The sequence below is a fragment of the Molothrus aeneus genome, chromosome 25, assembly GCF_037042795.1.
Source record: "Molothrus aeneus isolate 106 chromosome 25, BPBGC_Maene_1.0, whole genome shotgun sequence".
NCBI classification, from domain to species: Eukaryota; Metazoa; Chordata; class Aves; order Passeriformes; family Icteridae; genus Molothrus; species Molothrus aeneus.
The window spans coordinates 4,784,630-4,810,106 of NC_089670.1; the positions used below are offsets into that span (position 1 = coordinate 4,784,630).

A 25,477-nucleotide genomic window follows, 5' to 3' on the forward strand; every position below is an offset into this window, starting at 1 on the left:
AAACAGATGCTGCAAGGAGATGCTTTAAAATGTGCCTCAATGGCTGCAGTGCACTCCCTGCAAGTGGCGTTCCCAGGCTTCTCCTGCCTGCACAGTGCTCTCTGTCCCTCTGCTGGGAAGCTGCTGCTCGGCTGGGGCTGTGTGAGCCCGAACACTCTCCGAGCCAGGGCGAGGTCTCCCGTTCTCCCTCTGGGGCTCTGCTCTTTCCACCCTAAACTGGTTTTTCGAGTCATTTTTTCAGAGGTGCCTCCATCTCCGCTGCTGCTGCTCACCTGCGTTCAGGGAGGAGCCTCCCAGGAGCTGCTCTTTATGCGCCGCCGAGCGCTGTCCTTCCATCCCACACAGCAGAGCAGGGAGCAGGGAGCCACCAGAGCCGTGCCGAGCCCGGGACAGCAGCTGGGACCTGGCCAACATGTTCAAGGGGGTGGGCAAAAGCTCCCCGAGCAGAAGTTCCCCCAGCAGAGGTTCCCCTGTCAAACCGAGCAAGTAAGTGTGACCCCTCTGTTTGTGCTGTGTGACCCTCTCTGTGTCTGTGTGACCCCTCTGTGTGTCTGTGCTGTGTGACCCTCTCTGTGTCTGTGTGACCCCTCTCTGTGCTGTGTGACCCTTGTCTGTGTCACTGCTGTGTGACCCCTGTCTGTGCTGTGACCCCTCTCTGTCTGTGTTGTGTGACCCTGAGGGATGACAAGGGATGGGTGGTCCGTGGCTTTTAAGCCACCCTAAGTGCCATCCCCTTGTGGAGCAGCAGAAGGTTGGGGTTTGCTGGGAGCTGATACCAAAATGTGCTGCCTGGCTGCTCTCCTGGTCTCTGGTGGGCTTCATGCTCCTTCCCAGCAGTGTCTGCAGCCCCTGGGATGTGCTCAGAGCTGTGGACATTGAGCAGGGAGGTGCAAAAAAAGCCCTTTTTGGGCAGGCAGGGGCAGGATAAAAGCAGCCTCTGCTTGGGTGGAATGGGGTGTGCTCGATGCTGATGCAGATCCCAAGCTGGGTCTGAGATCCTGGGATTCCCTGGCTGTGTGAGGCTCTGGGATCCTGGGATTCCCTGGCTGTGTGAGGCTCTGGGATCCCGGGATTCCCTGGCTGTGTGAGGCTCTGGGATCCCGGGATTCCCTGGCTGTGTGAGGCTCTGGGATCCCGGGATTCCCTGGCTGTGTGAGGCTCTGGGATCCCGGGATTCCCTGGCTGTGTGAGGCTCTGGGATCCCGGGATTCCCTGGCTGTGTGAGGCTCTGGGATGCTGCCCTGGACCCCTGGAGAAGGATGCTGAGCCTGCTGCTGCTCAGGGGAAGGACATGGAGGGTTGGGTTTGTTGGTAGCTGCTCTAACCCAGCCTGGGACAGGCTGGGTCTCATTGCTGAGTTTGCCTCTTTCAGACCTGTTTGGAACACCCTGCTCTGGTGGAAGGTGTCCCTGGCCATGTCTTTTAGGTCCCTTCCACCCAAACCATTCTGTGATTTTATGAAGAGTCCCTCAGTTCTGAGGGAATGAGATGTGTGATGCTTCCCAAGGATCAGGGACTCCTCTGGGAGGAGGAACTCCTGCAGGGAGATCTCAGCCCTCCCTCCAGCTGCTCTTGTTAAATCAGGACTGTTTTCCACCTTCCTCAGCAATTTTGCATGTTGTAGGGTTGGTTGATGCCATGGGAATTCTCTGCCCTGCCACTGCTGGAAGCTGAGGAAGCAGCCATGGGGGCTGTGCTGAGGAAAGGGGACATGCAGGGTGAAGGGGGTGCTGGCCACATCTCTGGGGCCACCAGCAGCACTCCAGGACAGTGTGTGTGTGTGTGGGGACACCTGGGGGCTCGCAGCACAGTGCTGGCCCCCAAATGTGCTGTTTTGGGGCCAAACCCCAGGTGAGCCAGCAGCCACTGCGGAGGGGGAGCTGGGCAGGGCAGCAGGGCCTGGGGACAAGGTGACCCCTCAAAGGTTGGGGCTGCCTGGGGGGATGTCAGGAGCTGGACCCCTGCCATGGGAACCTTCAGTGGAGCTGAGCATGCACAAACTCATCTCAAAGGCAGCTCTGGGGGCTCTCTGAGCACCCAGCTTTGCCTGGGGCCTGGCTGCAGTGAGGCACCTCCCCAGCAGCCTGGAGCTGTGTGAGGCTCTGCTTTATTCAGCCTCACTAATGCAATCTCTGCACCTCCCCAGCCATCTCCCAGAGCAGGCTGGGGATTTCTCAGGAGCTGCAGAGGGTTTGGGCAGGCTCTGCCCCAGCATGAACCTCCCAGAATAACTGGAGCTGCATCCCAGCAAGATCTCACAGCTCTTCCCCTGCAGGATGGAGGCTGGAGCCAGCAACACAGCAATTCCTGAGCTGTGCTTGTTTCAGGAGGCACCAACCATCAGACACAGCCTCATTTGCTTGGCCATGGCCTGGGGCTGAGTCAGGGCCCAAAGTAGCTGAGAAAATGAAGGTGGATGAGTTGTCTTGGGAGCAGCCACCAGCACACACTCTGCAGATGGCCCCAAGAAAATGTTGGTGTCCCACAGCTTCTCTTGGTGGCCCCAAGGCCAGAGCCTCAGCAGCAGCTGAGTTTCCCTGTCTCTGGGGTTCACAGTGAGCAGCTGGACCCCCACAGAGGGCTCTTGGTCCCTGGGGCTGTGGTGTTGAGCCTCCTGCCAGGGCCCTTTGCTGTCTCACCTTGGTGGATGCACCCCAGGGAAGCATCAGCAGCACAGGTTTGTGCCCAGGGAGCTTCCTGGATGTGCCCTGCTCCAGGTGGAGGCACTGCAGGGCTGAAAGGGAAAACTCTTGGGAAGGTGGAATTGGATTGGATCCGGCTGGACTGGCTGTGACTGGGTGTGATTCTGAAAAAGGAGGTGGATGGCAAGTAATCCCCTGGGATTTAAGTGTCTCCTGGGACTTCTGCTTTTCCCACCATCTCCCTCTGCTGCTCCCATCAGCCTGGAGCAGTGTGGGGACAGGCAGGGGCTCAGGTACTGACCCAGAGCTGGCAGGGGCTCAGGTACTGACCCAGAGCTGGCAGGGGATCAGGTACTGACCCAGGACTGGCAGGGGCTCAGGTACTGACCCAGAGCTGGCAGGGGATCAGGTACTGACCCAGGACTGGCAGGGGCTCAGGTACTGACCCAGAGCTGGCAGGGGATCAGGTACTGACCCAGGACTGGCAGGGGCTCAGGTACTGACCCAGAGCTGGCAGGGGCTCAGGTACTGACCCAGGACTGGCAGGGGCTCAGGTACTGACCCAGAGCTGGCAGGGGCTCAGGTACTGACCCAGAGCTGGCAGGGAATCAGGGGTGCTCTGCTGGGATCTGCTGGCAAACCAAAATGTGCCAGGACTTCTGTGTGTGTCAGGGAGAGCAGACCCAGCTTTGGGCCCTTTTCACCGCATGAGGAAGGGACAGACGGGTCAGGGACTGCCGTGGATGGAGCTGTGGTGCTGCCCAAAGTGCCCTGGCAGGGGTGACCAGGAGTGGGGGACAGTCCTGCTGCTGCTGGGAGACACCATCCCTTCTGTGCAGCTGGACTGTCCAGGAGGCAGAAAGTGGCAGGAGAAATGAACCAATTAATAATGCTAATAATAGTGCTGTGCCTCTCCTAGGCATGAGATGGCCCTAGGGAGGAGGCTGCCCTGGCTGCTGAGGAGGAGGAGCAAGAGGAGCTGTGCCCAGCTTGCCCTCAGCCATCCCGGGGCTGTGGCCGTCCCATGCTCTTTGTGTGGGGCTGGGCCCGAATTTCGGGGGGCTGAGGGGTGTCCAACATCACCTAATGGCTGCCTCTATCCCACCTGATGCCAGGCTGCCTCTCTGCAGCCCAGGTGTCAGCATGTCCAGCCTGAAATGCAGGGCCCAGCTCTGGCTGAGTGAGAGCTCCTGCCCAGGGGCAGCAGGGATGGGCAGGGGGACACCCCGAGGAGGGACAGGGATGCATCCACGGGCTGGGTGGGTGGGTGTTTGCACAGACTCCCCTCAGCACACCCCTGCTCCTCCTGAGATGATGCTCTCCAGGAATCATCCCCCCTTTCTGAAAACCAGGCTGTTGGCAGCAGCATCCTGGCCTCCAGCCTCAGGTGCTCTGTGCAGCACAGGCTGGGATGGGCTGAGTCCCTGTGACCATGAGGTTCCTGACATCTTTTCTGGCCATGGTTTTGTTATGGCTCAGCCTAAATAAAGCAGGTTCCTGTGCCCAGCCTTAGGAACTAAGGGATGGAGTGCCCTAGTGTTTCCTTCAACCAGAAGGGGAGTGCCAGCAGGAATAAGCAGGATTTTGTTGATGATCTACCATCCTAGAGAGGATGGATCCTCACTTCTCCCCTCTTGGAGCAGCACAGAGTTATCCATAGCCACATGGGCTCAAACAGGACACCCCATCCAGGTGTTTAGGCAGGAGCTGGATTCAGGCAGAGCTGCTGGGGGGCCGGTGCTGTTCCTGGGCTCTGGGAGAAGCTCCGGCCCCGGGCCCGGCCCAGCCCAGCCCAGCCCGTGACTCACATCCCCTCCCTGCGCAGAGAGCCCGGGCAGGAAATTTGGGTGGTGCTCAAGTATTTGCTCATGGGACACCACCTCATTCCAGGCGTGTCAGGGATGAGTGGGAGGTTGTGTAACCCCTGGGGAGGGGGCACCTCCGGGAGCTCCAGCCTGCTGCACGCTCAGGCTCGCAGGGACCGAGCCCTGTGCTGCTCCCACCCACCCTGTGCATCTCCCTGGACACTGCAGGTTACACCGGGAAAGGGCAAGGATGGAGTAGGAGGGATGGTTGACGGGATGTTAAACACGGGCTGCAGCAGGGAATGATGCTTTGGTGGTGATGGATGCGCTGCTTGGGCTCCACAGTCCCTGGAATTAGACACGGAGAGCGGCGCTGCCCTGCTCAGCAGTTCCCTTTCGCCTTCTGATGAGCACTGCAGGCACGGCCAGCCCCAAAGCTGGGGCAGCTGAGAGCTTGGGAAATTAAAAACACGGGAGAGGCTGGGGAAAGGGGACAGCAGGATGCTGTGAGCAGGAGCACTGGGGCTGTGCCTCCTCTGGAGCCACACTCAGTGTGCTGTGCTCAGCTCGCTTCAAACAGGAGCTGTGGCACCCAAGTGCTTGGCTTGGGATGACCATAGCACTCTCAGGCATGTTACAGTCATTTGGGGCTGTAAAAATGAAGATCCCAGCATCTGTCCCAGCCTTTGGAATGAACTGTGGGACAGCTGGAGCCACGAGTAGGAGCTGGAGCAATGACAGAGCCATTAAGGGAATCATTTCCCCCATCCTTTGTGGATTCAGGGGCTTGGAAGGAGAGCACACGGCTAAAGGGCAGATGTGGTGGCTCTGCTGCAGGACATCACCTTTCTCCTACCTTCTTCTTCCACCCAAGAGGCACCAACCTGCCCTGAAGAAGTGTCCCCCACTCCATCTGACCCCTGGTGATGTCCCATTGTTGCTGCTCAGACTCTTTCCTGCTCTCAGCACCCAATGCACTCAGCTCTGCTGAACTTTGTCCCCTGAGCAGCATTCCGAGGCTCCATCCCTGGTGATGCTGTCCCTGCCCACTCTCCTGCAGGGCTGTGCTCTCCCTGCCTGCAGGGCAGGGCCAGCGCTGTCCCCAAGGGCAGATGCTGTCAGAAACAACAGGACACGGGGACAAAGGTGGCACTGAGGTTTGTGCTTCCTTGTCCCCAGGGAGCCTTGGGAGCCAACCTGTGCCTGGCTGAGCCTTTGGATCCAGCTGTTCCAGCAGGGCTGCTCGTTCCCTAGGGTGGGACAAGGGCTGTGATGGCACTATGATGGGATGTGTGGTGGCACTGAGGTGACAGCAGTAGGGAATGGTTGTTGGGAACCTTCAGTGGAGCTCCACTGGGGTGAGGAGGGCTGGTAGCTGTGCCACGGCCTTGGGAAATTGGAGTCTTGGAACCACAGGCCATCCTGAGCTGGAAGGGACCCACCAGGATCATCGAGTCCAACTCCTGGCCCTGTGCAGGACACCCCAAGAATCCCACCATGTGCTGAAAGCATGTCCAAACACTCCTTGAGCTCAGACAGGCTCAGTGCTGTGACCACTTCCCTGGGAGCCTGTTCAGTGCCTGAGCACCCTCTGGGTACAAAACCTTCTCCTGATATCCAACCTAAACCTGTCCTGACTCAGCTTTGTGCTGTTCCCCAAGCTCTGAAAACACCACAGCAGTCTACAGCACCCAGAGGGGCTTGTGGTCTGCACAGCAAGTCCTTGTGCCCTGCAGCCCAGTCCTGGGGTGGCACTGGGCTCTCCAGTGTCTCCCTGGGCCCAGCTGTGGGGAGCTCCACATGGACCAGGATGGCAGCTCTGGGCTGAAGGGCAGGAACAAGATGGCAGGTCTGGGATGGGCTGGAGCCCACCTGTGCCAGCAGCACCCAGGGCAGGCACCCAGGGGAGCACCCCCAAAGAGGGTGAGCATGTCGTGCTGCCTCTGCAGGGTCCTCCCCTGGCCTCCAGCCCTCTGTCACTTTGGGTCTTCCAACCCCATACTGGTGCTTTTGGGAACCCTACAGCAGGTTTTTTCCCCTTTTTTCCCTATTGTTTTCCCCACTCTGATGTTTTTTTGAATCTACACAAAGTTTGGAGCATCTGCAGCAAGGAGTTGTGCAGAGGGGATGGGTGGTGGTAAAATCCCACCCCCAGACTCTGAGCACAGCAGCTCTGAGGGCAGCAGCAGGCACTGACACCTGTGTGTGCCCATGCCCTTGGCCACAGCTCAGGCTCTTTCCTGAGAGACCCAGGGGGCATGGGGGAAGGCCTGGGGCAGGTCCTGGGCAGGGATGGAGGGGCTGAACCTTTACCCACCCTTTGCTTTGCTGTTCCCTCTCTAGGTCCTCCACAAACGAGCTGGCCGTGCTCATCTCCCGCATGCAGACAAATGCTGACCAGGTGGAGAAGGACATCCTGGAGACTCAGTCCAGACTCAAGCAGGTCACTCGTGGCAGGGGGTGGTGGGAGGTGAAAGGATTTGCCTAGAAATGCAGTGTGCAGGACACCACACAAACCCATTGAGAAGAAGGTGGAGAAGAAGGAACCAGCCTCCACCCTAAAACCTCCATCTTGCTTTATATATATTACTATATTCTAAGACCTTAAACTCTAAATTTTCTACCCTGTGATATTGCACACCTCTAATCAAACTCCACACCCATAATCCCAGTGCTATCAATCATTTTTGGAAGCCTTCTCCAGTGCCTCAGGTCAAATGCAGCGTTCTCCTGGGGGTCAGAGTCTGTCAGCACAGAAAGTCCCAAACGCTCAGCATGCAGGACTCCAGCAGGTCAGGTGTCTGCTCTGTGTGTGCTGCTGCAGGTTTGGGGGCTGGCTTGAGGCTGGGGAGGAACAGACACCCCAGAGAGCCTCCCAGCCCCTGGGGCAACATCCTGAGGCTTCTCAGATTCTTTCAGCTCAATGCCTGAGGCTTTGCACAGCCAGGGCTGTCTCAGCTGTGGCAGCACAGCCCCAGGGGCTGCCAGCATGACCCACAAAGCCCCTGGCAGGAGAGGCTGGGGCAGGAGCCCAGGCACCAGGGCTCCTCTGTGGCTGCTCTGTGGAGGATGCAGAGCCTCTGTGCTGGCCAAGGAAAGTGTGGGGAGGTCCCTGTGGTCCAACCAGGCTCTCTCCTCTGTCTTCCTGGCCTCCAGGACTCCAGCAATCACCAGAAGAACAAGGCTTTTGAGTTCCAGACAGAGAATGCCAGGAACTTGAAGGAAGCTGAGACTCTGCTGAAGGATCTCTTCCTGGATGTGGACCGTGCCAAGAGGCTGAAACACCCACAGGCTCCTGAGATAGAGAAAGAGTGAGTACAGTGGAGGGACAGGTGTGATGAGGGCACTGAGCAATTGGGACCCTCCTCAGGACATGGAATGAGCTCCACTCCTTGCCATCAGTGGCAGTTTCACTCTTCTTCCCACAGAGTTTAGCCTTGAAATCATTTTTTTCTGCGAGTTTATTATAAAGATATTGGTATGCAGGGTGGATGCCAGAGTGATTGCCCAAGAAGCCCCAGTCTTTTGGGAGCCCTTATAAAAGATACTAGAGAAATGCAGAGCTAAAATGTGGCCCCACTCTCAGGGCAAATCCCCTTTTCCTCTGCCTTCCCTAAAATAAATATCTTTAATTTGGGGCAAGCACAGAGCCAGAGGTGTGTGTTGGAGTGGGAGAATAACTTGGTTGGCTTCTGGTGCTTTGTTCCCCTCACTTCCAGCCCTTTATTCAGAAATCAGGAGGGAAGTTCCCCAGTTGGGAAGGGCAGCCCTGAGCTCCCTGCAGCATCCTGAGGGCAGCAATTCCTGAGGCATCCCTGGAGATGGAGAACAGCAGGACAAGGGCTGGACATGCTGAAGGAGGCCAGTGCCACAGAGGGACAGCACCTGAGCCTTGGGGGTGAAATTTGGGCTCCACCTTGGCTCTCCTGCACCCTGAGTGACACGGGGACCTCTGCCTCTCCCCTGCAGCATCCAGCAGCTCCACGAGCGAGTGACACAGCTCTGTGCCGAGTACCGCGCCCTCTACGAGCAGCTGAACCTCCCCGAGCTGGGGCCCAGGCTGGACTGGGCCAGAATCCTGGACCAGAAAATGGTAACAGCACCTGGGGCTGGGTGTTCTCTCCATCTCCTGCCAGGCCAGACAATGGTGCTGTTGTCTCTAGGGCTGTGCCAGCCACTGCATGCTCAGCATAATGCTGGGATGTTGGAGGTGGTGGGAATCATTCAGTAATAATATAAAAAATACTATAATAATATTAAAATAATAATATAAAATAATAAATATAAATAATATAAAATATAAACAATATATGCATGCTCAGCATAATGCAGGGATATTGGAAGTAGTGGGAATAATTCAGTAATAATATAAAAATTAATATAGTGATATAAAAATAATAATATAAAACAATAAATAGAAATAATATAAATAAACATAAATTATATATGCATGCTCCGCATAATGCAGGGATGTTGGAGGTGGTGGGAATAATACAGTAATAATATAAAAATAATATAATAATAGAAAAATAATAATGTAAAAAATAAATATAAATAATAAAAATAAACATAAATTATATATGCATGCTCAGCATAATGCAGATATGTTGGAGGTGCTGGGAATAATTAAGTAATAATAGAAAAATATAATGTAATAATATAAAAATAATAAATATAAATAATATAAATAAACATAAATAATATATGCATGCTCAGCATAATGCAGGGATGTTGGAGGTGGTGGGAATAATTCAGTAATAATATTAGAAATAATATAATAATATAAAAATAATAATTTAAATAATAAAAATAAACATAAATAATATATATATGCTCAGCATAATGCAAGGATGTTGGAGGTGGTGGTAATAACTCAGTAATAATACAACAAAATAATATAATATTAAAATAATAATATAAAAATAATAATATAAATAAATAGAATTAATAAGATAATAATAATTCTAAGTGAAAGACAGACTCTCCTTCTACCTCTTAAAACCCTCTGGAGCACCCTCTGAATTAACCTCTCCAGGTTAAGAGTTACCAGAGGGAGATCAGGTAGAGAGTCCTGCTGTGGGATGAAGGGATGGAGAAGGTGATGTCTCCTAGGATTTTACAGCCCTACCTTTCAGGGTTTCACACTGCAAGGTTTGGGTATGTGGAGTTCCCAGACTGGAGGCAGTTTGTATTCCCCTGAAAGCTGGATGGTTTTTAAGTGCATCCCATGCCTGTCACCGTGGCAGGGGGCAGGCTCAGCTCAGGTCTGTAGCCCAGGGCTGTGTGTCTGGTTATTTTTGCCCCTGTGTATGGCTGGGGAAATGGCAACCAACAGCAAGGATGGGAAACAACAAAAAAATCCCCTCCCTTCCTGCTGGGCCCCTATCAGGTACCAGATCTTTCCATGCCCCGCCAGCACTGCCTGGGGTTTCTCCCTGAGATGAAGCCTTGGCTTTAGTGTCTGCCCTGCCTCCTTTGCACAGAAACAAGTCAATGCAGGGCAGTATGGCCCCGGCATGTCGGAGCTGGAGAAGCAAATCGCTGAGCACAACATCCTGCAGAAGGAGATCGAGGCCTACGGGCTCCAGATCAAGAACCTGCGCTCCGGGGTAAGGCCCCTCTGTCCCCTCTGTCCTGTCACTGCACTGGGGACCTGCTGGCTGTGTCACTGCTGGCCCTGTGTCCCATCTGCTCCTCCACACAGGGAATGTCCACCCTTGTTCTGCAGAGGGCCTGGGAGGTGGCTCCTGGATGATTTCTAAAGCACATTCCATAAATCTGTTCATCAGCATTCTCCACATGTTTTGCTAACAGCTTTTCTTTATCTTTTTTTTTTTTTGTTCACCTCCATGGTCTTGGCTGTGGTGAAACCCAGGATGTGGCAGATTTAAAAAGCCAGTACAAGGACTTGCTGGTAAGGTTCTAGGTGGTTTTCTGAGCAGATGGGGTCTTACAGCAGAGTAACACCATCCCTGATGGGCAGGGAACACCCAGTTCAGAGCAGGAGCCACCCTTGGGCTTGCACAGTAAAGTGGTGCCCCTCATATCATCTCCCCATTTCCTTCCCTCCTTGGGATAGGTGTAAATTGAAAGAACTCTCTGTCCTCAGGGCAGTGCAGAGGGTGAGATCCATGTCTCTCCTCTTCGTGGGTCACGGACCTGCAGTTTCCTATGTGTCCATGAGCACAGGGACCAGAAGGCACCAGGAAATGCAGCCCAGCCCACACACTGTTCCAAATCAGGATTGCAAATGTGGAGGCTTGCCCTGATCCCTAACAAGGGTTCCAGATAGGAAATGAGCACCCAGGGCAAAGAGGTGACCAGGAAGAAAGTTGTGGATTTACCCAGCTGGGCCCATGAAGCTGATGCTGAAAATGGGATTTGTGGGAAATTCAGCAGAGCTGGGCCAGCTCTGAGACTGCCCCAGGCACCAGCCCACACCTGGGATTCTGGTTAGACAAACACATCTTGTCTGTGAGGAGGGAAAGGGAGCAGCAGCCCTATCAGATAAGAGCCAGTGGTGGCAGATTTCTCACCAAGGTTTCTGGGAATCTTCTGCTGGATGTGCAACGGGAGCGTGGTCCTGGGGAGGAAGAGGAGGAGGGGAAAGGGACTCCCCAGGCTGAGCACTGACACTGTCTCTGTCCTGTGTGTGGGCAGAAAGCTTCCATCTGGCGAGGGCAGAGCCTTGGCAGCCTCTACCACCACCTGCAGGGCTGCACCAAGGAGCTGGGCTACCTGACAGAGCAGCAGACCAAGATCCTGAAGCAGGACTGGAGTGACCAAATGATGGATGTCCAGAGCGTGCGGCGTGAGTACGAGGTGAGCCCTCAGGGCTGCCAGCATGTCCTGCCCATGGAAGGCTGGCCAGGCCTGGCACAGGGAATCTGCAGGGTGCCTGGCACAGGGGATCTGCATCCCAGCCTCCTGCACAGCCACCACCAGCCCTGAGCATGAGGCTTTCCAAAACAGAGGGGGAAGAGACCCCCAGGGTGCTGGAATTAGGAACGAGCCGCTCTGTGGGACCCCTCCTGTCTCCTGAGCTGGCACATGGAGTCATTGGAGAGCTGCCAGGGAGGCTTTCCATGGTCTGACAGAAGGGAAGGGCTCAGTGCCACATCAGTCTCAGTAGCCACAGTACAACACCCAGTGGCTGCCATGTGCTGGGACACTGAAAATGAGAGGGATAATTTCATAGGAAAATGCTTTGAACGAATGCCCTGATGCTCTCTGAGGCCCAAATGTGTCTAATTTGTTTTAGCTCTGCCTAGCCTCTTCTGTTTTAAAAAACAAACAAACAGACAAGGATGTCTGTGCTTTGGGAGCCTCACCTCTGCTATGTTTGGTGCCCCAGGAGACCCCTCTGTGCTCCCTGCATGCTCCCAAGGTCAGAGAGTTTCTTTCCCCCTCCAGGATTTCAAGTCCAATGAGCTGCTCAGCCAGGAGGAGTTTGTGAACCACCTCCAGGACGATGGGGACAGGATGATTGAGCTGAAGCACCCAGCCATCAAACCTATCCAGGTGGGGAGAGGGGGTCCTTCCCAGCCCTGTGGGACAATGAGAGTGTTTCTGTGCCTCAGGTGGTGGGGCAGAGGAGACCCCTTCACCTCTCCCTGCAGCTATGTCACTCCTTCCTTCCACACTGCACTGGCTGCACTGCAGCATCCTTCTGCCTGCTCCAGCCCTACAGAGAAGCTGAGGGAAGTACAGGGCCTCCACCCTTTCCAAAATGTCCAGGAGATTGTGGCCAACATCTTGTGCTGGGACCAGCTCTCACCCAGGTGCTCACACACATCAGTGCAGCCACCCTCACACCGTTGGGAAGTTCCAGCTTTGACATGGTGTGACTTCTCCCACATGAAAGCAGCTCCCATCCTCCAAGGCTGGATTTCCAAGCCTGCAGATGCAGTGCCAGGCTGTGGTGGGCTCTCAGTGCCCAACACCACTGGAGTTGAGACCACTTGAGAAGTGATGGCTGCTCTGTGTGAGCCAGGTCCTTCTCAGGAGGTGTCCTCACTCAGGCTCAGCATCAGGCAGTGCCTGGGCACAGCTTTGTCTCTGCTCTTCCTCTGATCTCTGGGATAGGAAAGGAGACCTGTGATGGGGGAGGCAGGACCAGCTGGAACCCAGTGAGATGTACTCTGTCCCACCACAGGCTCACCAGGAAGCCTTGAAGAACGAGTGGCAAAATTTCCTGAATCTCTGCATTTGCCAGGAGAGCCAACTGAAAAGTGTGGAGAGTTATAAGAAGGTAAAAAGCAAATTCATGGGCCATGGCTCTGCAGGTCAGGCCAGAGTGGGCAGGCTGGGAGGAGAGACAGCAGAGGGGTGAGGATGGGAGGCCCTTTGCTTGCACCTAGTAAAGGTATTTTGGGGAAATGCCCCTCAAAATAGAATCTTTTAGAGGTGCTGGGAACTGAGAGACCCCGCTGGACTTGGGGACAGTGATGTCCCCCCATGCCTGACTGTTTCCCTACCCATACCTCCAGTTCCAGGATGATGCTGAGGCTGTGAGCCGCTCCCTGAAGAAGATGAGCTCTGACCTGGACACCAAATACAGCAAATTCAGCAAAGACAGCCCTGGGGTGGTGTCAGATCTGCTGCTTCAGCTGGAGGTGGGGCCTTCAGGGCTGGTGGCACCAGCCAGACCTCAGTTAAATCCAAAGTTAAAAACTCCCCAATAAATGACAGAGGGGAAGGGGAAGAAGTGGGGGAATAATCCTACAGGGAGAGCTCAGCCCAGCTCTGTGCTAGGGAGGGGATCCATGCTGCTCACACTGCCCTGAGATGGCACTGTCCCCATCAGTGACACACAGCCAGGCCCCAGGTCACCATCAGAGTAAAGGAGAAGTGCAGGGAGAAGCCATGTGCTGTCCCTAACACAAGACACTTGGATTAGAGGGCCTGGCATCCCACAGGGAAAGATCCTCCCATCTCCTCAGCACTCTCATCAGCCAAGGGCAAGGGAGGGAATAAAGAGATCTGACCTCAGGGGTGAGATGTAGATAGGAAAGGAAGATTTGCCCTGGAGAGAGGGAAGGGACACGTTCACCATGGTATCTTCCCAAGTATGCAACACATTTGGCTCTCATGAGATGCTGGAATCTTGGTACTTTCTGACACTGGAATGCAGCCACCTCTTGGCAGGTGTTCCATTTCTGAAAAGGAAAACTCCTGCAGGATATTTGATATGCAAGTGTGGGTTCACCTAAGGTTAACCCAGGCTCAATGGCAGATCTGTGAGCAAAGGAAACTGAGGAGAGTGTTGGGAATGGAAAGGGGTAGGAGGGACATGGAGGGATTGAGAATGGAGAAACTCCCAATTCCACCCCACAAAGAGTCCCATATAATTGTTCCCATCATAGCTGCTGTAGTGGGACCCTCCCCTTCCTTCTTACCCAAACCTGGCCACAAGCTCTGTCTCCCCTGTTTTGTCTAGAACGAGGAGAAGGTGTTGAAGCAGGCAGAGAAGAGCATCACTGACCTGAAGAGAAGGAGCAAAGAGATCAGCCCCCTGAAACTGCGCAGGACACGTCCCTCTCAGCCCCTCACCCTGGACACCCTCTGTGACTGGGATGCTGGGGAGGTGAGGCTGGACCAGCAGCACCCTCAGAAAGGACAGAGAACTGGATTCTTCTCTGGTTGCTCCAGATCTTGGCTCTGTGGTGTGAGGAATTGTCCTCGGGCCAGAAAGCCAAGCCTTTCACCGGGTTTTGTGTCCCCTCCCAGGTGCAGCTGACCAGAGGGGACAAGTACACTCTGAAGGACAACAGCAACCCAGAGATGTGGGTGATCCAGAGCAGCACTGGTGTGGTCCAGGAGGCACCTTCTGCTTGTTTCTCCATCCCTCCTCCTGACCCTGAGTCCATAGACAAGGTCAATAGGTGAGTCTGCAGCAGAGACCCTGACCCAGAGAGATATTTTGGACTCTCTTGGGTCATAACCAGCCTGACTGCAGAGAAACAGCATCTGACAGGCCTCTTGACTATCTAGTACTAAATCCCTCCTGGAGGGGGATTTTTGCCTGCACCCAAGTGTCTTATCCAGGTGTCTACCATTCCTCAACATCCCTGCACACTGCACAGACCTCACTGTCAATGAGTTTTCTGGCAATCAGGCTTGATTTCTTCACCCAAACATGTGACTTGCATAGGTTTGACTAAATTCATTGCAGAATCAGTCTGGAGCTTGGGACTTGCCAAACAGGACAGAGTTATCTGTGGAATCTGCTCTCAGCCAGCCCCAGCTGAGACTGAGCAGTGCTCCCTGAGCCTCTCTGTGGGTTTGCTGCCTGCTCTGTCAGCTCCTGCCGTTCCCACAGGATGGGGTGGGGTGCAGGGAGCTTGGCACTGCCTCTCTAATCATGGCCCCGGGTGTTTGGGCAAATCAGGGCTGCTCAAGTGCTGAGGAAAGGCCACAGCCCAGACTCAGAGCTATGCAGGCATGCCCAAAATGGGGGCTTGGGTCCCCAGTGCCATAGGTGTGATTGCTTCATTGTGTGCACCCCTCTTCACACATCCCAGACTACTGAGTCCTTAGGATTTATGCGTTTCATGAGTGTTTTAAACCCCAAATTCAGTCCCTCTGAACAGCCCTCATTTGACAGCAGCCAGGCAAGCTGGGAATTGCTGGTTTTAGCACACAGTGTTTAGCTGGAACAGTCCACAGCAGGGATGAGAACCAGCCTGGTCCTTCCTGTTCCCCCTCCTCCTGCTTCCAGGAGTCCTTTCTCACCCAGAAATATTTTTTGGTCCTTCCAGCTCTGGCAGAACCCAGCCCTAGTTTCATTAGGCAGGAACCATCCTTACAAGTGAGACATGGCATTTCTAGTGCAGCAGCCACTTGTCCTTGTTTCCTGCAAGGCTGCAAAGCACTACAACCATATCAAACACATTTCCAGCTTTGATAGCTTCTGCTGAGAGCTGGAAACACTGGCTCCCTTTAGAGAACTCAGCTGCTCAAACCACCCAGCTGCTCTTGCTGCTGTTCCCTTTCCTAAGGGACATCTCTGAGTTACAGCAGGCTGCAGGCTCCCAGTCTTTGAGGACGCCTTGCCTTGCCTTTGGGGACACCTCCCCAGCACAGCCATGGAGCTGCTGCTGCTGCTGTGCAGGGCTCTGTCAGTGGCTGATGATGCCTTTCCCTGCTCACAGGCTGGAAGGAGAATTGAACACGGTGAAGCAGAAGCGAGCAGCGGTTCAGAGCACCCTGAGACGCAGCCACAAGGAGCAGGTGCAGCCCAGCCAGCAAGGTTTGTCACCTGGATAGTCCAGCGCTCTCCAGAGGCAGCTCTGGAAGCAGAGCACCCACCCAGGGTGGGCAGAGCACCTGCAGCTCACACACAGCCACTTGCAGAGGTCCCTGTGGGAGGATGCCTTCTCCTCCATGGCAAAGATAACCTGACTCCTGTCTCAGCAATTCACTTAAGGTCTGCTGCCCTTCTCAAGCCTCTGAGCTCCATCAACAGCTGGAGGGTATTTAGGATTTCAGGGGGATGTGCCTATCCAGAAACTTTAATTAAACCTGCTTTGTAATCTGGGTCCCTTGCAGTTCTCTTCCCTAGCTGGGGGCTGTGGGATGAGCAGGCAGCCGTGGCTAAATCCCAGCCCTGGGTTATCTGTGCTATTCCCACAGCTGCAGTTCAAAGGCAAAGCTGAGAAGGGATGTGTCTGCATGGCAGCACTTGGCTTTGTCCCTCCTTTGGAGCTGTGGCTCACCATGGCACAGCTAAAACCTGGGGATTAACCTAAGCTATTTCTCACTGCAGCTCTGTCCAGGAGCCCTCCAGCAGTCCAGGATGATCCCCAAGCTGACCAGCTCCTCAGCAGCCTGGATCGTGTGGGCAAGGACCTGGTCCAGGTAGAGAAGGAGGTCTTGAACCGAGTGAGGTCTCCTGTGAACTACAGTGACCCTACAGATGACCTTGGCAGGAGGATCAAGCAGCAGCAGGTGAGCTGGGGCAGGAGCAGTTTGGTAGCTCTGTGTCCTTGGCCCAAAGCAGGACAGCATGGAAATAACACTGGAGAGGACAGCTGGTGCTCCAAAGGAGAAAACCACGCTGCAGATTTGAGGGTTTCAGGCTGGCTTGAACCCTTGAAATGGGACCAACTGAAACCCTCAGGAAATGCAGGATCTTTCCTTGGCTCTGGAGCAAGAGGGTCCAATCATTTCAGAGCTGTGGTCCAGGTGCAGTCCCGGGAATGGTGTCACCCTACACTCTCAGGTCTGTCACAAAGAGACTAAAGGATAAAGGGAATTAATCCAAGGGCCAGCTTTGTCTCACCTGATGGGAAGTACAGACCTGTAAATGTCAGTGAGACAGGAAAAGAGGCAGTGCCCTGGAGCCCCCTCCTTTCCTCTGGGTCAAGGTCTGGGTTTGCAGTATTTCAGCTTGTTACATCTTCATCTGTGGGTGTTTACCTGGCTCTGGCAGCAGGATGGGCTCAGGCAGGCAGGTTTTTTCCAGGTTTTTTCCATCTGTCTATGTGGATCTCTTTCCCACACCCTGCTGCTGCCAGACAGCCACAGTCTGGATGAGGCTGTGCCCCAAGGGGCAGCTCCTTACTGGAGGGGCACCACACCCTGAGCCCCACAGCCGAATCTGCCCCTGAGGGAAACACATTTCCACTCACAGCAGCGCTGTTCTGGCTGTGTTGGGTGACTGTGCTTCCATCTGGTGTGCCAGGAAACAACAAAGAAACTTGAGAACCTGGGGGCAGCCAAGGATGCCTTGCAAAAGGAGTGTGAGACCTACCTTTCCAAGAAACCCAGCAGCACCTCAGCTTCCCAGCTCCCTGTCACTCTGAACGCCCTCAGGAGCAAATACAGCGATGTCAAAATGCTCTCCAGCCTGTACAACGAGAAGTGAGTGATGGGGATGAGGGAAGGAAATGTCTTTGCACAGGTGTGCCAACACAGAAGCATGACAGAAAATGCTTTTGATCTATATGAGTGTTGGTTGTGATCCAGCACAAGTTGGAAACCTCCCATCATCATCAAAGGACTCCTCTGAAGGAGTTCCTGTGGGTAATTTGTGAGGAGATCCCCTCACCACGGAAAATCCACCACAATGGGTGTGTGTCCCAGCTCTGCTTGTGGTGAACTGCAACATATCTGACTTGTGAGCAGCATGACAGGGCTGTCAGTGCACATTGCTTGTTCTCTGACTGCAGAAGCTCTAATTTTAAGTAAGGTTAAACATCAAAGGGAGAAGAGAAGAAGAGTGGGGTTTCTGTAACTAACCTTGTCCTTCATTTTCCCCTTTCCCAGGGCTAAGGCTGCCCTGAACCTGGAGACTCAGATTGAGAACACAGACAAGATTGTCAGCACGTTTGAGGCCAAGCTGGCTCAGGACAGCATCATTCCTGCATCCCCCAATGCCCTGCAGGATCGGGCCAATGACCTGCAGGTAGGGGAACATGAGGCTTCTCCTTAGGGGGGGAGATCCCTGAGCTCAGGGACCAGAGTGGGAGGAGCTGGATTCAATAGAGCACCTTGAGGCACAGCAATGAAGCCTTTTTGAGGACTTTTTCCTTGAAGGTTTAATGTTGGTGTTGCAGGCTGACCTGCTCTCACTGGACAGCAAAACACTCTGTCCCTCTGTCCCTCCCTTTGTGGTCCCTAAAATGCATCATGACCCCCTTAGCATCCAATCCCTGTTGCTCTGCTTCACACCTCTCCCTAATCTTTCCTGCTCCCAATCTCCTTGCCCCATCCTTGGCACCCACAGTGACCTGATGTTTTGCCTTCCCCAAAACTTCCCAGTGCACTGTCCAAGCCACCTTGCTCCCCAGCTTCCCTGGTGAATAAGCCTCACTGCTCCACCTCTTCCACCTCACTTGGAGAGCCTGGCCAACCCCCAGTGCCACCCAGTCAGTGGCACATTAAGGAGGGTGTTTGGGTGCTGCTCTGACTGATGCAAACACAAGGTGTCTTTTTTCCTGCCCTGCAGAAGATGAGGCGGGACCTGGTGGCCCAGGAGGACTGTGTGCTGAGGCTCAACAGGGGGCTCAAGGATGCTGAGCACAGCTGCAGTGCTGTGCAGAACAACTTCCAGGAGTACTGCCCCGACCTGCCCCGGCAGAAGCGGGAGGTGCAGCTCCTCAATGACCGCTACCACGCTGTGGCCGACCAGCTGGACCAGAGGTGAGCACCCCTGGGGCATCTCTGCTCCTTTGGCTAAGGTGCAATGGGGCAGGGTCAGAGACCTGAGTATGTTCTGCATTGCAGGACCCTGATCCTGACCCCAGTCCTGTAATACTGAGGACCAGGTGTGTCCTTCTGTGCAGTTGCCACCTTCCTATTCACAGCACAGGCTTTGAGCTTCCAGAGTTGTGCTCCCCACTCAGGCATCAGCTGTCACCTCCTCGATTTTGTTATCTTGGGGTTTGTTGTGGTGACATTTTCACCTTTCACCTTCCTTCCTAGGAACTTGGACATGACTCTTTGCCCTTCCCCTTAATGTTCCTGTCCACTTTTGTGCTGTGCAGAGAGAAGACCCTCAGGAACATCAGCCTCACCTACCAGCAGTTCCAAAACTCCAATGAGAACCTGATGTTCTGGATGAACAACCTACCCAAGCACCAAGTGAAGACCACTGATGGGCCAAGCCAGATCAATTACAAGCTGCAGGCACAGAAGGTGTGTTCCAGGGCAAGAACAGCCTGTAACTTTACAGGGATGGGGCAATTTGCTTGTGAACAGCACATGCAAAATAGTACCAGCCAGCTCCTAGCTGTGCTCCTCACCACAGTGAATGACCTAGAGAAGGATTGCAGCTCACAGATGGTGTTACCTGGTGGATCTCACCTTGCTGGGTTTATCTACAGTGCTGGTGTCCTCATCTGTGCCAGTCACCACCAGGTTGAAGTCTTTTCCCTGGAGAGGACACTTTCAGATCCAGAAACATTGCATCTCAGGCTGAGATGTTGTATCCAAGTCCTTAATTTTTCTCTCTTTTCTTTTCAGACTGTATGCTCACTAGCTCAGGCAAGGAGTTGTGGAGGTTTCTGTGTTGGCTGTTATTTATCTTATTTGTGATAAATCAGTGTGAGAAGTCCTAGGCAAGTTATAGCACAGCTGAGATACCCTAAAACCCTGTAGACTCTTCCTAAATGTCTTCCTGTTGCCACCATTCCCTCAGCTGAGCTGATTCTCTAGGCTGCAGGAGTATTACTGGGGAGCTGGATTTCAGAGTGTCCTTAACACCACGTGTGTCTTCTGCAGAGGCTGGTGGAGGAGATCCAGAGCAAGGAGCCTGAGAAGAACGCCCTGATCAGGCTGTCCCAGAATGTGCAGTCCACACTCAATGTAAGGATGGGTTCTCCCATTTGTCACTCCCTTAGCATTTCGCCCAAGAGATCCCACCTGATTCTTGTGTGTCTGCTCTGAACAGGACTATGAGCTTGAAGCTGGCAAATACAGCTCTTCTCTGGACCCTTCCCTGACCGACTCTGCTGCAAAGAGGCTGCGGGTGACCCCCCTGCAGGAAAGCATCCAGGCCCAGGTAAAATGTTAACATGAAGACACAGAAACCATTGTCCAGCTCATTACCCATGCCCCAATGTCCTCTGCAAGGCCTTAATCCACTCTTACAGCCACCACTGATTATGGTCCTAATCCCAGAGTCAGAGTCCTTGGGGATCCCTTTGTCCCTGGGCCAAAGCAGCAGGGACAGATCCTGAATGTGAGATCCTGAATTAGGGCTGTGCCTGGCACCTTTGGTTGAGATTGCTGATGTTGCCTCCTCACCACATTGTGTATGAAGATAAAACTTACAGGGTAGGCGTGTGGGGGAGAGAAAGAAGCCAGAGCTCCTCTGTGCTCTTCTCAGTTACACCCCAGCTCTGCATCACCTTGAGGCTTTTGCCATCTGTGAATTTGGAAGACTGGGCCCTGTGTAGGCCTGCAGGCATCTAACAGACATTCAAATAACAGGGACAGGATCTCCTACAGGAGTCCTTAGACACTGTCTCTCTACGGAGTCAGATGGGAAGACACTAATCTCTAGAACTATGACATACACAAAAGTGGTCCAGGTGAAAAGAGGTGTGGCAGAGTCTGCCATGCAACAGAGCTGTGTCTGGATGAGGGCACAAGGCTCTCACCACTCTTTCTTTTGCAGGAAAATGATGTCACCAAGCTCTACATGGAGCTGGCAGCAGAAAATAAACAGCAGCTCAGCCGGCTGGAGTTTGCCAAGAAGATCGTGGAGAAGGTACCAGCTTAGAGCTCACTGCAAGATTGGGGTGCTCTAGACTGGGGTTCAAATCTGCTCACCTGGGCCTCCCCCACCCCTCCCTGTGTCTCCACATCCAGGTGTGAGGAAGGACAGGAATGGAAACCCCTCTGAGTAAAAGACCACAAGAAACCACAGTTTCACTGACACTGATCTTGGGTTGTGACTCCCATCACATCTGGTGGCCCTCAGCTCATTACTGAAGCTGTAGTTTATGCTTGGAAAAAAAAATAGGGCTTTTAAGTCCAGTACTCCTAGCCATAGGTAATCAGTGATCACAGGCTGAGAATTTCAGATTTGTTTGTGGGTGTGGCTGGAATTTAGTGCTCACAACCTTCTGAAAGCACTTCAAAGCAATAGGATTTTTATACTTTTCTAAGGTTTGAACCACCTGTAGGAAAGATCTCAGGACCAGGTGACTTTGGGTTCAGGAAGCACGAGAGATTAAGCTGGGGGCTGGCTGTGATACTCTCCCTTGGCTGCAGATACAGGAAGGCAGCACAAAGCACCTCTGTGGGCTGCTGCAGCACCTCCATCTGAAGGAGAAGACCCAATTTCTACAAATTAATTTCCCACACCACCAACTCAGTTGCTTGAGGTGATGGGATTGTGTCTTCACTTTCCATTTACAAACAGCCTTATTTGAAGACTGCCTGAGGATTCTGAGCCAGTTTTGTCTCCCACCATGCAATGTCATTTAGAAAACCTCTGAGTCACCTTAAAAGAGTGGGTTGGTTTGCCTGCCTTTTTTAAATTCTTTTTTATTTTTTACCTTGCAGAAGGAAGTGCATGAGGACATTGAAGCTGTTCATGAGCAAGCCCAGAAAGCTGAAAACAAAGCCACAACAAGCAGGGAATCTGAGGGGTTGAAATCACAGCTGGAGGAGGAAAGGAGGAAAGTGGCCAGGATTGAAGAGGACCTGGAGGAACATAGAAACAAGCTGCTGATGTTGAAAACTCAGAAGCCCATTGAAAGAGTGGAAGAAAAAGAGGTGATTGAATACTACAGAGACCCACAGGTGGAGAGCAACCTGTCTAGGATGGTACAGCAGATTGAAGAGGAAGGCAGAAAGAGGCAGAGCCTGCAAGAAGACATTGATGTGATGAACCGTAAGCTTGCCCAGATGGAGAGCGAGAAGAAGGTCGCTCCTGCCCAGCTCCTCACCAAAGAGATCACAAAAATTGAGAAGGATCCAAGCCTGGATGGCCAAGCAGCCAGTCTTCGTCAGGAGATCAAGCATCTCCAGGAGGAAAGCTTGGCTGCTGCTTCGGAACTTGAGCAGCTTAAGAGGGAGCTGCACATGCTGGAGCGAAAGCAGCCCAACATCCGAGAGAAAGTGGTGGTGAAGGAGCTCATCAAACTGGAGAAAAACCCAGAAATGCTCAAGTCTGTTAGGACCCTGCAGTTACAAATCGATGAGGAATCCTTCAAAAGGAAGTCTGCAGAAGAAGCGATAGTGAAAGTGAAGAACAAGATTGAGGAGGTGGAAAGACTGATTGAAACAACAGAACCCAAAATTATTGTTAAGGAGGTGAAACAGGTAGAGCAGGACCCAGAGTTATTGAAAGAGACTTCCAAGCTGAAAACTCTGATTGAGGAGGAGAGGAGCAAAAACTTGATGCTGACAGGTGAGCTGGGAGAGCTGCAGACCCAGTACAGCATCGCAGAGAAGCAAAAGCCCAGGATAGAGGTAAAAGAGAGGGTCAACGAGATCTTCCTGGTGGACCCTGAAACAGAGAGGCAGATTGCACACCTGAAAAGGGAGCTGCAGGAAGTCACTCTGAAAAGGACAAAGATTGACAGTGAGTTGGAAGAGGCCTTAGCAGAGCTCAAAGTCCTCAGGTCACAAAAACCAGAGGTGGAGTTTAAGGAGGTCATAGAGGAGGTGGTGAAACATGAAAAGAGTCCAGAGATTCTCAGAGAAATTGACAGGCTGAAAGAGCAGCTCAATGAACTTGTGAACACCAATGGCAGGACCCAGGAGCAGCTCATTAGGCTGCAGGGGGAAAGGGATGAATGGAGGAGGGAGAGATCCAAGGTGGAAACCAAGCTGGTCAACAAGGAAGTCATCCGATATGAGAATGATCCACTCTTGGAAAAAGAAGCCGATCGCCTGCGTCAGGAGGTGCGTAACATGTCCCAGAAGAGGAGAGCTGCAGAGGATGCCATCTATGACCTGCAGAACAAATACATGCTGCTGGAGAGGCGGAAGCCAGAGGAGAAAGTGGTTGTTCAAGAGGTGATACTTACCCAAAAGGATCCAAAGCTCCGAGATGAGCACAGCAGGCTGAGACGCAGTCTGGATGAAGAGGTGAGCAACAGGCGTCGCCTGGAACGCGACGTGCAGCAGGTTCGTGTGCTGGTGGAAGAGCAAGAGAAGTTGCTCAACTTTCAGGAGGATCGAAGCAAGAGGCTTGCACTGGAGAAAGAGATGAGACAAATTACACTGAGAATAAAGGAGCTGGAGGAGAGCCCAGCCCCAGTGCAAGAAAAGATCATTATGGAAGAAGTGGTCAAGCTGGAGAAGGATCCAGTCCTGGAACAGTCTGCCAGCAACCTGCGCTTGGAGCTGGACCGGGAGAAGATGGAGGTGCTGAACTTGCAGAGAGAATGCAAGAACCTGCAGGTGCAAGTCGATGTCCTGCAGAAAACAAAATCCCAGGAGAAGACCATCTACAAGGAGGTGATTCGAGTGGAAAAGGACAGAGCTCTGGAGAGTGAACGTGCACGCATCTGGGAGCTGCTGAGCAGGGAGAGGGCAGCCAGGCAAAAGGTAGAAGAAGAGGTACGGCGGCTCCGGGAGAAGATCGAGAGAGCTGAAGGCATGAAGAGGACTTGGGCTCGTGAAGAGACGGAGTTGCAGAAAGCCAGGAACCTGGCCATCCAGGAGAGAGCCAACTTGGAGAGTGAACTGCGGGAGCTGGAGAGGCAGAAGCAGCAGAAAGTTCTCTTCCTTCGGGAGGAATCCAAACTGCTCAGCCAACGGACTGAGAATGACAGGCAGAAGAAGAAGCAGCTGGAACATGAGGTTTCCCTGCTGGAGGCAGACATCCTTAGGGAGAAGGACCAGATCTACAACAAGGAGAGGTTCATTCGGGATCTCCAGTCAAAGGTCAACCGTGAAGAAATCAATCATGAGACCCAGATGAGAGAGACAAACCTCTCCACCAAGATCTCTATCTTGGACCCTGACACGGGGAAGGACATGTCCCCATACGAAGCCTATAAGCGAGGTATCATAGACAGAGGCCAGTACATCCAGCTGCAAGAGCTGGAGTGTGACTGGGAAGAAGTCACCACCTTGGGCCCAAATGGGGAGATCTCACTTCTCCTTGACAAGAAAAGTGGAAAGCAGTATTCCATCGATGATGCTCTAAGGCTGAGGAGGATCACAAAGGAGGAGTATCAGCTGTACCGGGATGGCAAGATTCCCATCTCTGAATTTGCCTTGCTAGTGGCTGGGGAAACCAAGCCTCCCTCATCTCTCTCAATTGGCTCCATCATCTCCAAATCCCCACTCACATCACCCACCACTCACCAAACCCAAACCTTTTTCCCCCCAGCCTCACAGAAGGGAATATGTGATGACACATCCCCCATCGCTGGGGTGTACGACACCACCACCAACACCAAGTACAACATCAAGACTGCCGTTGCGAAGAAGCTGCTCGATCCCATGACAGCTCAGAAGCTCCTGGAAGCCCAGGCTGCCACAGGGGGAATCATAGACCTCATTTCCAGGGACCGGTTCTCGGTCCATAAGGCGATTGAGAGGGGGCTGATTGACAGGACCTACATGCAGAGACTCCTCAATGCCCAGAAAGCTTTCACAGGCATTGAGGACCCAGTGACCAAGCGAAGGCTGTCTGTGGGGGAAGCAGTTCAGAAGGGTTGGATGACCAAGGACAGTGCTTTCCCCTACCTGCAAGTCCAGCATCTAACTGGAGGGCTGATTGATCCCAAGAAAACTGGTCGCATCCCTGTGCTGGAAGCTGTCCAGACAGGGATGATAACGAGCAACCTCGCCAATAGGCTCCAGGATGAGTCCAACTATGAAAAAGATCTCATTGACCCTGTCACTAAAGAGAAGATAAATTACAAGGAGGCCATGGCCCTCTGCCAGAAGGATTCTCTGAGCCACCTGCTGCTGCTTCCAGCCGCGTCGGAGGGGTATCAGCGGTACCACCAGGCGAGCCGTTCCCCCAGGCTCTCGCGGTTCAGGCATTGAATGGACCAAGGCACTTACTGGGGCTGGTTCCTTCAGGAGTTCATCCCTTCAGAACACCTCTCCCCATGGAGGCAGCAGGCTCACAGCAATGGAGCATCTAGCATTTAGGGCTGCCTACTCTTCTCTCTTAGCTACCTGCCTCCCAACACAGCTCGGCCGTGCAAGGAAGAAAACGTGGTCATGGCCTGCCACGGAGGGGTCCCCACAGCCCCCAGGTGCTGTTCCCTGATCAGCCCAGAGAGGGGTTGATTGTGAGAACTTCACAGGCAGTAGGTTAAATGTGGCTGTGCCCACAAAGGGGGGAGAGCCAGAGTGTTTTCCAGTTGGGTCATTCTGCATGCAATAAATATAGCAAGTGAGTGTCTGTGGCTGTGTTGTCTCTGCAGGCTGTGGCTGAAGGCACAGCTACTCCTCCCCCATGCAATCCCATGCCCTGCAGCCCAATCCACACAGGTTTTGCAGACTCTTGCTCTCCCTGATCTCCCAGCACTGAACCCCTAAAGTGTCCTTCTGCCTGTGAGTCCGTATTTTTAAAGATTTTTTAATATTTGTCTTTAAAATTGA

The 25,477-nt window shown here is 53.3% G+C and overlaps 1 protein-coding gene across 1 annotated transcript; it reads left to right on the top strand.

Annotated features, from left to right (window-relative positions):
* Positions 1-412: 412 nt before the first annotated feature.
* EVPL (envoplakin) lies at positions 413-25,035 on the top strand. Its single transcript, XM_066565696.1, has 23 exons — positions 413-482; positions 6,136-6,166; positions 6,791-6,890; positions 7,604-7,758; positions 8,417-8,540; positions 9,931-10,056; positions 10,323-10,361; positions 11,108-11,269; positions 11,861-11,968; positions 12,603-12,698; positions 12,937-13,062; positions 13,887-14,033; positions 14,177-14,331; positions 15,601-15,698; positions 16,215-16,396; positions 17,133-17,311; positions 17,717-17,855; positions 18,399-18,592; positions 18,937-19,087; positions 19,673-19,756; positions 19,842-19,952; positions 20,571-20,663; positions 21,464-25,035. Exons 1-23 carry the CDS (start codon positions 413-415, stop codon positions 24,911-24,913), a joined length of 6,120 nt encoding a protein of 2,039 aa, XP_066421793.1. The 3' UTR covers positions 24,914-25,035.
* The last annotated feature ends 442 nt before the right edge of the window (positions 25,036-25,477 follow it).